This window comes from Ostrinia nubilalis, chromosome 6 (genome assembly GCF_963855985.1).
Source record: "Ostrinia nubilalis chromosome 6, ilOstNubi1.1, whole genome shotgun sequence".
NCBI lineage: Eukaryota > Metazoa > Arthropoda > Insecta > Lepidoptera > Crambidae > Ostrinia > Ostrinia nubilalis.
Window position 1 is genome coordinate 5,328,163 of NC_087093.1, and position 12,470 is coordinate 5,340,632.

Sequence of the window (12,470 nt, forward strand, 5' to 3'; positions counted from 1 at the left end):
CACGCTGATACAAAGTGTATTATAGAGACGATTTTTTGTAATAAATCGAAAGTATGTATTTGCGAGGACCAAATTGAATATACCTACCAACATGAATAATGAGGATAGCAAAACCATTTTGGTAAATGCCTAAGCTGCTAGGAGAGATTAGAAGCACTACTAGTAATTAGGCTGAAGATCGAGATTATCCCGACACTTTAGCGAAGATATCCTAGACTTAAGCTTGAGCGAGATTAGAATACCCTATTAAAAACAACAAGGTATGAACCAGGAGATAATGAAATCACGACTGAGCTTATGAAATCAGTGGTCGCTTACTATGGGCCTCATAAGAAGGCTCACGGTCACCCAAAGGGCGATGGAGCGGGCTATTCTCGGAGTTTCCCTGCGTGATCGAATCAGAAATGAGGAGATCCGAATGAGAACCAAAGTAACCGACATAGGTCGCAGAATTGCTAAAATCAAGTGCCAGTGGGCGGGGTACATAGCTCGTAGAGACGATGGCCGTTAGGGCAGGAAAGTTCTCGAGTGGCGACCACGGGCTGGAAGACGTAGCGTGGGCAGGCCTCCTACTAGGTGGACCGACGATTTGGTAAAGGTCGCGGGAAGAGCCTGGATGCGGGCAGCGCAGGATCGTTCATTATGGAAAACCTTGGGGGAGGCCTTTGTCCAGCAGTGGACGTCATTTGGCTGAAACGAACGAACAAACATGCAACTTCTGAAGTATTTGTATGAAAACTTCATCATATTAGCCCTCCCCCAAGATCACAACTCGAAACTTATCTGATTGCTGCGAGGGTTCAGAGTTGGAGACAACATAATCTCTTAAAGTCTTCACTACCTCCCACTTAGAGGTTTTCAAGCTTCTGAGCTAGACCGAGCTCAGTATACGGCGAGTACATCACACAACTTCGATTAACTGACGATATTGTAGTTATTACTGAGACCTTAGTAGACCTAGGTACAATGCTCCAGAGCCAATAAGACCAATCCTGGCAATAGATTCGCCACCGGAGCCACCGAAATTGCGCCACCGGAATTAAAAAACTGTAACAAAATTCAAATTATAAAGAAAACTATAATTCTGATCAATAATTTCTGTATGCAGATACAACAAAACACCAAACTTTAATCATGTTAAAGAATCGTTTAGCATCTAAGTAAGTAGCTTTCACTCATACACTTGTCAGCGAAATTGAAAAATTTTGTATTCCTGTGCCGCTGATACAAATATTTACGGGTCTGCTGGAAAAACAATACCACAAGTCGCAAGTCTTTATAGCCCGATCAGGAGGACACAGATGTGTGATGCAGGGAAGAAGAACTCTACGTCTCTCAAAGCTTCTTTGAAGATGTAAGAGAGTGTCAAAATTGAGCCACTGTAATTGCTTTTTTTCGTGGGACAGTTTTGAAAGGCTATTTAAAACACTTAAATTATGAAATATCACATTTCTTTCATATCATTTGGAAGTCTTATTTAATGTATTTTATGGCTATACTATTCTTAAATTACTAGAATCCCCGAGAAAGAAGGAATAACACAATTTATGAGTAGAAATAGAGTTAGGACACGCCACCGCTATTAGATTTTGGGTCTTTAAAAATTTTTTTAGTACATAAAATAACTACCTATTGTCCTGAAGACTTTGCTATCGTGTAAAACGCTGTTTAAACTATATACAGAAAAAAAATCATCGCTCTAGTTACATTTCTCCAATCGATTCTCAGCTCCGCCGCGTAAAAAACGTGCTTGGGATATTCACCCAAGTCCGGAGTCATTTAGTCGCCCCACAAATCCGCACGCCACCAAAGCGGTGACAAATTATTCACCCGCAATCCTGCCCGTATTTACAAATCCATACTAATATTTCATAAATGCGAAAGTATCTCTATCTGTCTGTTACCTTACAATAACAACGGAAACCGAACGGAATGGAACAAGTCAACTTTAGGATAGTCTGAAAAGGGAGCAACGCATGACAAAAAAAATCTGCGACCGACCAAATTCCACGCGGGTAAAGCTGCAGGCAAAAGGTAGTCTTCTGTAATTTCAGCTTACGTCAGACTATTTATGGTCCGCCGGAGACGCCTGTATTAGACTAATCCGTAATAAAAAATAGTTTATGAATATTTGGCTTAATTTAATTTTGTTTATCATCTTCAAATATTTACTATTAATTAACGGTTTAACCTTGAATCCCCGTTTGGTTCGTTGTTAAATTAACTTGTTAAGAAGCTTTCATATTCAATAGTCTTTTGTTATAAGTTGTTAATTAATTAGTGTTTTTGAAGGAATCAATTACAAACCCATTAATTAGATAACAAAAAGATAGAGTTGAGTGTAATCTTTAAATCTTTGAGGGTGAGAGATTGTGATAATTTTGCTGAAACAATGCTGCACTATTTCTAAATGAAAAAGGCTTGATTTAACCTGAAAATAGACACGTTGCCCGGGGCAATAGAATTTCTGTGTGACCAACCGAAATCTACGCAAGAGAAGGCACGTCCAAAAAATCTTTTGAGTAGCGCAGCGCTTGAAAATAGCAGCGCCTAACAGTTGGCTTGTGCCTACAGCCGATGCACACGGCTCGTGCGTCCCATTTGCAAATGAACACCGATTGAATAGGTCAACATGCCTACACATTCATGTTGGATTTTGGCCAAAACAAGGAGGTAGACTTTATTAATAAATTGCATAGTTCTTATAATAGATAGCTGTGTCCGCGACTTCGTGTATAAAACTTCGGCATATTTTTCTTCGTTTTCGTATCATTTTTCATTAATGTTCTACTCCTATTGGTCATAGCATGATAAAAAAACGGGACTATTCCCACCTCTCGTTCCCACCACTGCAACTCCTGTGTAGCCAGGATCTACAGCTTGACCGCCACAAAAACCCAACCAATGAAGGTCAAGTTCGTCCCGGGGGAAAGTTAAACTGTCATTGGACCCGCAACGAAATTAATCAGAAGAACATAGGAGGAGTTCGAAATTAAGGTTCGACTTCCCTCCATTGCAAATCGGATGACAGGTGACAAACAAAGTTTTAAAACCTTTAAGAAAAGATTATGCACCACGGACAATAAATTGAGTATTGAGTATTGAGTAAAAGCACGGAGATTTTTCCTTGTCGCGACAAGATCGGTGTAATAAATTGCGGAAACAGATGATAGTAAGTATATGGCCTTCCTCCTTCCTCGATAATAGGCTAACCAATACAAAAATGTTTTTTCATATCGGACCAGTGAAATACATTCAACCAAACAAACTCTTCAGCTTTATTGTTAGTACCTACTTATAGCTTTGTGATGCAATGAAAAAAAAGTTGCCCAAAGTAATACTATTAGATACATAGAACATAGACCTATTTCTATGTTTTGTGATCAAATAAAAAATTTCAGCACAAATTATCTAAAAATACTTCACCGTTAAAACGTGTCTACGAATTTGCATCGAAAACTTTTTTTTTAAACTTCGGTGTTGTGGGGTTTCATTTCCGATACACGCGTTACATTCACGGAGGCGGGTCGCTACTTTCATTTGTTATTTTTTGAGATGGTTGTCCGATAAAAATTGTATAAATATTTTATCGTTTGTTGATTGAACCATTTTTCCTGGTTTACGTGTCGTCTAAACGGTTGTTTATCCCTACACGTGACCAAACAACATTATAAGGGGTTAGGTTTTAACGTTTGTTTTTCCCGTGAATACAACACAGGTAAAAACCTTTTTTATGGGGTAAAATGCATCGAATTGTATACCCTCAGCTGTAGGAACCTGACATGTTTCTATGGAAACAAATATTAGTTATAATTGATTTATTTTTGTAACTGACTACAAAATCTTAGCGTAAGGTTTGTTGCATTGTAACATAAATTGGAAGAGCTGCAGATCTGTAGAACGTAGTAGAAATTACTGCATTTAAACTTGTATGAGTTCTCTTCGCGTAGTTCTTTTAAGAAGTTATCGCTGGAAAGAGATGTAACTGTAAGGAGAGTGATGTTTATCCCGAAGTTGTAAGACTAGTGCCGGGGCTGTCATAAACTTGAGGCGCAGCGTGTACTTTATTTATTTAGTCCGCGTTAGTTTACACGCGGAGCTTGGTGTTAGGACAAAATCAATTATGAGATGTGTCAGCAGAACGTTTATGAATACGTTGTTTTTCACGTCTTTCAGTTGTCTTCAGATAAATATTGGTCCTAAGTAGAAAATAATGTGGTGGTAGATCCGCAGCGTAATGCGGATCGTGATAGACTCCGGGAAAGCGTCAACGCATTACGTAATTTGATTCTCTTGGTGAGTGATTTTGAGTTAAGTGAATCCTTTTGATGTGCAGCGCGTAGGTTAACTCAAATTCGGAAATGATAATTTGAAGCGTCTTTCGTCAGCAGAAAGCACTGGGGTTGTTTGGTCACACTATTAGATTATATAAACATAGCTTGAGAGGCAGATTATATTGGGGAGCGCAAGAGTAAACATACCAGGGATAGGGACCAACCCTCGGTCTAACGTTGTAAACAGAGTTGACTCTAGCCGAGTACTCCTCGACGCACATGACAACAGGTCACGATCTTTGATAGTGAAGGGCGAAAGAGAAGAAGTTGATGCTACCAGCACATTAGATACATTTTTGTAGCACATATTATATCAATCTATTTCGGATGCCGAAGTGTTCAGCTTAGTATGTATCTGTTGCACAAATCCCTGGATTATTTTGTTACTTCACCAAAGTGCACCTTTGCTTATCGTTAGCTAACTATGCTTTCAGCTCCGCCAAATTCCGCGTGTGCCCGACCGCGGCTTTACGCAGATCTGTCATATAAACTTGAGGCAGCGTGTACTGACGCGGGCAGTTATTTATTCACACGCCGACGGAGCGGCGCGTGACGAGTGAAACCCCATTCATTCTGTTTAATACAGTTATTCTATGAAAGGTTTTTGAGGGATCGTTTTAATATGAACTGGAGTGTATAAGATCAATTTATGAATTTTATAGTAGGTACCTATTTATTTATTTATTTTTATGTATTTATAGTATAGAAGGAAATCATTTTTATAATATTATTCAATTCCTAATACTGGTAACATAATTATGGTAAGTATTTCTAGCTACTCTATTAGAAGACAAGAGGTACTTGAACATTCGTGCAGTCTAATTTAATTGTTTCCCAGATACTAATGGATTGGGGGAAATATTATTTGAATGCGTTTTTACGCTAATAAAATAAAAACGTTTTAATTCAAACGTGTTTGTGGTTTGGTGTGGGCATATTTAATTAATTAAAGTTATTGCTAATATTTGCAAAACTTTTACTTTGTGCATGAATGGATTCGATTTTATTTTGCATTGTAGTACACATCAATTAAGTTTATTGCTTGAAAAAATATTTTGCTAATAAACATAACGCACTCTTTGCAATTAATTTCAAAGTAAGAATACATTGATTACAGTAATAGTATGTATTATTAATACAAGATAAGTATTAATAGCTATGACACACCAACTGATTTAAGTCAGTCAGTTGACTTCGAAAAGAGTATAAAATCGAATGATTATGTTATCTGTGTGGTCAAACCATCATATTTATTACAAAGTTCAAAAGATTGATTTTAATACATAAAATGGTTTATTTAAGTGATAAATAACCTTTTAACATACATTACATAATTACCTATTGCATAACAGTTATAAGAGGTACTAATTAGACAGGCAAAAATACACCATTAGAAACCGTCCTATTAGCCTCCATTTATATTTCGAGTTTTAAAACAGTTTCAGAAATTAATGACTGCACTAACTATTGTTTGGTTTATTTCCAGTACGACCTCATACACTTTACAGGCTCAGCTTCAAATGAATATGATAATCCCACACAATCATCAATCAAAATGCAATTTGCATACTTGAAACGAGTTTACGCACCTTTGCAATTCATCCGCTCTCTATCAGTTGTTCGGCGGCGAGTATCAACACCATTTTCAGCATTTCAGTAATAGGATACATTGTGTGCATGCAATATATTTAGTAGCTTTTGGCAGCATACGCGTAACAATATCATTTTAGAGTACCGAATATTGTTTTCAAAAATATGTATTAGAGTATTGTATCAAGAACAGCTTAATGCTGTATACAGTGTGAGTCACGTTAAAGTGTACATATGAAAATATGTGAAACAAGACCTATTTTTATCGACAAAAAAGAGGTCAAAAAATTTTTGAGATTTTTTTTTATTTTTTTATAGAATTTTTTTCTTCCAATTACTTCTCGTAAAGAAAACGTAATAACTTTTAAACTAAGAGGTATATCCTGATAAAATAAAAACAGTAATAATGCTAAATAACAGGCGATACTAAAAAAATACATAAAATACCCAGAATGTGCCAACAAATAATAAAAAATGATACTTTTTGAAAAAAATCTGCTTAAAAATTCGTATTTTTTTGTATTATTCTCTATCGTATTATCTTTGTAAAACCAAAAATCGCATGTCTCTATCCCTATCACAACATTTGCTATGATCGTTTGAACTAAGCCTCTCCGGGCGCGCCATTCAACGCTTCGTTAACAACGAAACTGAAAATGGCTCTAGATTTGTAATTTTGATAAAGACAAGTTAGATTTCAAATAAAAATCAAAGATTTCGAAGTAAAATAAGCATTTTAGTTAAAATTAAAATTGTCTCTACCTGTAGCGGAGAATAATGTTGTGGCAGGCCTTTGTTCAAACGATCATAGCAAATGTTGTGATAGGGATAGAGACATGCGATTTTTGGTTTTACGAAGGTAATACGATAGAGAATAATACAAAGTAATAAAAACCACAGGTTATAGGGGCATTTTTTGGAGAAATTTATCAAATAACCAAAAAAACACGAATTTAAAAGCAGATTTTTTTCAAAAAGTACCATTTTTTATTATTTGTTGGCCTTTTTTGTGTATTTTATGTATTTTTTTAGTATCGCCTGCTATTTAGAATTATTACTGTTTTTATTTTATCAGGATATACCGCTTGGTTTAAAAGTTATTACGTTTTCTTTACAATAAGTAATTGGAAGAAAAAAAATTATATAAAAAATTTAAAAAAAATCTCAAAAATTTTTTGACCTCTTTTTTGTCGATAAAAATAGGTCTAGTTTCATCTATTTTCATATGTACATTTTAACGTGACTCACACTGTATTAACAGGGTCGGGATTTCGGGTTGTTGATATTTTTTAAATTGGTATCATGAATTTCTAAGGGTTCGTTGCTGGTGCAAAGTGCAGTAGGTGGTCCTAACTTTGACCGTAACTTTAACGATAACTGGTATTTTTTATATGGAGACAGATTTTTAGTTAAAGTAAGATGGTGCAACCCAGCCTAAGATTATTATTTTTCTTATTATTTGTGCTTTTCCAACACTTTATTTCTTGTGGTGTGTGGTGTGAAAAAAGATAATCTTTATAAGTACCTACTCGTGTACGTGTCTACTTTTGTAGTTAAGGAAAAGTTAGTATCTGGATTTCATAACCTTTTCTGACGTTTTAAACGATTGTTCGTGAAGACTTTTGGTCGAATATAAAATGTTTCCTCTTCTATTTGAAGCTATTTTGGTTCAAAGATAAAGTAAAACAATAGACTATAATAATATAATATCTACCCCCACATTTTCAATTCTGTGTCAGGTGATTTTCATTGAAACGGTGACGTTTGATGGAGGCAGAGGTTACAAACCCTTTTACGGCGATTGAAGTTACTCGTAGCTTAAAATACCCAACAATACTGCCACATAATAGCGATTCGGAAAATTCTATTTGAGAATACGGGACGAAAAGACTTTGTAATGGTTAAAACATGACTTGGTGGTTCGCGTATCAGATTAACACCTCAGAAGAGTTGAGAGCGGGATGGATACCCACACAAACATTTCTTAATGAATAAATGATTTTAATGATCTGAATATTTTGTATGTTTATTTAAGCACTGAATAATAATACGTAGAGTTTAACATATGTCTATTTTCAAACAATAAACATATTGAAGTATTTTCATTCGACATCAGCACCCATATACAAGATTTTTGCATTGTATTGGGTCTGATTGCGCTATGTAAAAATACCTATGATTCATTAAATACGATCTTAAATAAAACCAACCCCTATTCAGCTTTCTCAATACGTCTGGCCATGGCAGCTCAAACTGTGCATTTTCCTTAGGTAAATCATAAATTCTGTACCCCCAGTGAAAACGGAGTTAAGTCGAAAATGGTGATTTTTGGGAAATCGCATTTGAAGTTAAAAAAAATCCTGCTTCGTCGCTATTAGAGATAACTTGGTGAAATATTTTTTAGGTGAAAGGTAATGTTAGATATAATTAGGCAGTGTGCCAGTTTGGGAAATATAGCATGTGGTTTTTTCGTAATTAAATAAAAACCCAGTTATATCGCCATGCACGGCAACTTTACATTCGTGTAAAGTGATGTAATGGGACATAAATCATTTTACACCACACTGAATAGACCACCCGCTAACAAGTGTAAAGTGATACATTTTATGCCATTTCTGTTGATATTTTTTTGTTTCTTCAATTTTAGAAAAAGTTGTAAAACAAACATTAGTAATTACACTATGAGGAATCATTATTTCAGGTTATTTAGGGTAAATCGTCCAAAAATTGCTACTTATATCAATATACACCAATTTTGTGATGAGAAAAAAAATGTGTATACTGATCTAACTAACATAATAGCGATCTAAGTATCCTAATAATTATGTGTAAAGTGATATAAGTGGCGATTGTAAAGGAATAAGGCTAGAATTTTAGAGTGAATTCTAATTATTTACTCCTTAAATGTTTATTCTGATCTGAAACTACTATTTTATTAATTATTACACCATATACAATGAATGATATCGGCCTAAATCACATACATTATCTCCTATTTTAAAGTAAGTATTAGTTAAAGCAATTGGGTAATAAAGACCAGAAACAACAATGGTTTCACATCAACTAATTAGACAGGAGACAGAGAAAAGTTTGTTTTCTACAATTACCCTATTAGGAATCAAACTCTGGACCAGAGATGATGATGCCAAGCTATATTGATTGCTTTTTGGCTACAGAAGGATAATATAAAAGTAAAGTCATAAAATGCATTTGTTTTCAACAAAGAGGCTTTTGAAAAGCCCTTTAACACGTCCTAGTATCACTTGAACCCTACTTTTATTTTGGGACATAAATGGGTCAGTGCTGAGAAGAAGCAGCGCAAGATATTTAGCCACCCTTGTCAGCCTCTTCTTAAATCATAAATAACTTGAAAAAATCGAACTGCCTAAGACGGGAATCTTCTTAAATCAATAGAGACATGAATTAACAAGACATGTTATACTTGCGAGCTAAGCAGATAAAGTCCAGCAACACATGCCATTTACATAATTATTTACTTTATAAATAGTATCCATTCATAAGGACTTACGTAGTTAGTTTTGCAGGGCAATCGAATATTGCACTTAACCTTTTGATTAGACCATTGTGCGCTATTTGATCTTCCTATTCCAACCGCTCCAGATCCCCCCAGGTAGCAGCAACCTATCTAGGTCGCTACAGGCCTTCTGCAGCGACCCTGGTGATTGGAGAATTTGAGCCTGTTGATCTGCTACGCTTCTGCACTCCTTGTGCACGTGCTGTGGTTTTTCTTCTGCCTCCATGCATCTTCTGCCTCCATGCATCTTCTGCACAGTAGGCTGTCTGTACAGCTATACTGTGTAGGTGTTTGTTTAACATACCTGTTATTACACTTAGGACCTTGCGGATGTTGTCCCTGTTTAGTCTTATGAGTCTTTAACTTTTTCGATATAATATCCACAACTGCATCTTTTGTTTCCCTACATCTTTCACAATCTTTCCATTCTGTGTGGTGTTATATTTCTATATTGGAGCGCAGCCAGGTCTTGATCTGTGCTTATGGCATCGGCATTATAATTGTTCCGGACCAAATACCGTCGTGTACGATCCCCTTCTGGCCAGTTCATCTGCTGCGTCGTTGCCCAAGGAGTTACTGTGTCCTTTGATCCACTTCAGGAGTGCAGGGTAACGCCAGTTGCGTCTGCAATGACTTAGGAGCGCGTCATGGCATTCCAATATAAGTATTATAATGTAGTATATTAAGTTGCTTTGTATTGCTTGCACTATCTGAGATTATTTTTATATTCAGACCTCGGATGTCTATGGTTGCAACCGCCTGTGCTGCTCTGATTGTAATCTGCTTGGAAAATTGTATCGTGTTTAACTAGTGTTGTTGATATTCTTAGTATATTTAGGTAATTCGAGAAGACACCAGCTCCCGTACCTTTTTGGGTTTGGAGCCGTCAGTGTAATATCCTAACTTCATTGATTCCAGAGCAATCTTGCGTTTCCGCTGTAAGCTGGATATTATATCTTCAGTCGAAGAGTGAACACAGGGAATTCTGCCGATAGGTGCCTCGGTGAGAGGTATTTCTTTTTTTAGGGTTTTGTGCAGGATCGTGGAATGTCCTGTCTCCTTGTTTTGCTTCTATATGCCGTTCTTACCTTTAAGTCTTAGAGCGGCTGCTTGCGCTTCCTCCTGAATGATGAGGTCTAAAGATCTGAGATTCAGAAGGTACTCAAGTGATGTCGATGGAGTGGTTCTCATACAACTAGTGGCCGCTATGCTTACTAGGCGTTGCAGGCTTTGGAGTTTTGATCTTGCTGTGGATAGTTGTGTTCTGTGCCACCACACAAGTGATCCATAATAATATGTGTAAGAGGGCCATATAACCGACGTGTAGAGCCAGTGTTATCTTTGGGTTGAGACCTTATCTACTACCAATGAGTCTCTTGCACTGATGGAATGCTATACAGGCCATTTTTATTTTGTTCTCGATATGACTCGCCCAGTTCAATTTGTTGTCAAAGGTGATGAGTTTTGTTTATAAAGAGTTCTGGTAGTTGGAGCTCTTGTAAATTCTATAATGCACGTATTAAGTACTTTTATTGACAACGTTAGGCACTATGAATTCAATTATATGTTTTACTAGTAGATGTTCACTATTATTTATTAAAACTATTAACTAAAGTTCTTTGATTTATAAACTACGCATTATGTTTTCCTTTAATCTGACAATTGGGCTAAGTTATATCATTTTACACCAAATAATTAACCAAATCATTAGTTGCGATTTTCAAATGTTTTTGATCTAAGTAACTTATAACATTTTACACATGTACGAAAGTTTTGTGGTTAATGGTATTAGTCTAATTGAATCATTATACACAAAATAAATAATCATTTGTCTTTTACTTTTTGTGCTATAAATTAAGTTACATTCTTTTTCACCAACCAACAATACATAGTATTTTTTGTGTATATTAATATGAGTCATCTTATATTGTTAATCACAAATTCAATCTGAACAACTTCAATCGTGTAAAAAGTAGTAACACGAGTCGTACCTCTTGACACAATAAAAAATTGAAAGAAGCCTCCGGTACACTTTGTTAAAAGTAGACATGTATCAATATACACGAAAGAAAACTCAAAATTGGTTCACAAAGCCTTACTTGTATCATTTGGCACAAAATTATTTTCTTTTCTATACGTCGTAGAAACATACCGATTAGATACAAAAATAGCTAATTTTTCAGAGATTCACATTATGTTATAAAGTCAATTTTGATCTAAGTCGAGTTAGATCCCTTTTCACTGGGGGTACAGAATTATTGTGCTCTGCTCTACTACTAGTGGAGTGACATATTCATTTTTTCTCCCACGCATCACAAACACGTCACGACATTGCAGACATAGTATTACTTACTAGCTTTTGCCCGCCGCTTCACCCGCGTGAAATTTAGTTTGTCACAGATCGTCATAAATTTTAGCCTATATGTTATTCTGGGTTATAAACAATAATACTGTAGAGTTTCATCAAAATCCGTTCAGTAGTTTTTGCGTGAAAGAGTAACAAACATACGAACATCCATACAAAGTTTCGCATTTGTAATATTATTCAGTTTTATTTATTTTATTCCAGATAACAGAAACCGATGGAGAACGCCTGACGATCATCCCAGCATCTCCTCAAGTGGCGGAGGGCCAGTATACTTGCGAGGTGTCGGCCGACGCGCCCTCCTTCCTCACGGCACAAGTGCACACACACATGTACGTCGTCGGTAAGTGTCGCCATTGTGTCTGCTCGCCGGATAATCGGTTATTTGCCTCAACTTCGTGCTTTACCCGACTTAAGTGGATAAACTGTATCCGTTCGTTTCAACCCGTTTCAACCAAAGTACGTCCATTTCTGGACAGAGACCAATTCCATAACGACCGGTCTTGCACTGCCCGCATCCAGATTTGTCCTGGTACTTTAGAAGAAAAATCGTTCAGAAGCTTTTACACGATTAAATTAAGTATATCAATCATTCTTTGCTTTTGGTAATTATGAGAGTCGTACAGTGGTTTCAGTGGAGCCTTAA

At 36.2% G+C, this 12,470-nt stretch overlaps 1 protein-coding gene across 1 annotated transcript in view; it reads left to right on the forward strand.

The window, feature by feature from the left end:
• LOC135072463 (uncharacterized) overlaps positions 1-12,470 on the forward strand; it is a 120,619-nt gene that overhangs the window by 69,874 nt on the left and 38,275 nt on the right. Inside the window, exon 3 of the mRNA XM_063966375.1 lies at positions 12,029-12,167. Coding sequence (XP_063822445.1) covers positions 12,029-12,167 — 139 coding nt within the window. The remainder of the gene's footprint in view (positions 1-12,028; positions 12,168-12,470) is intronic.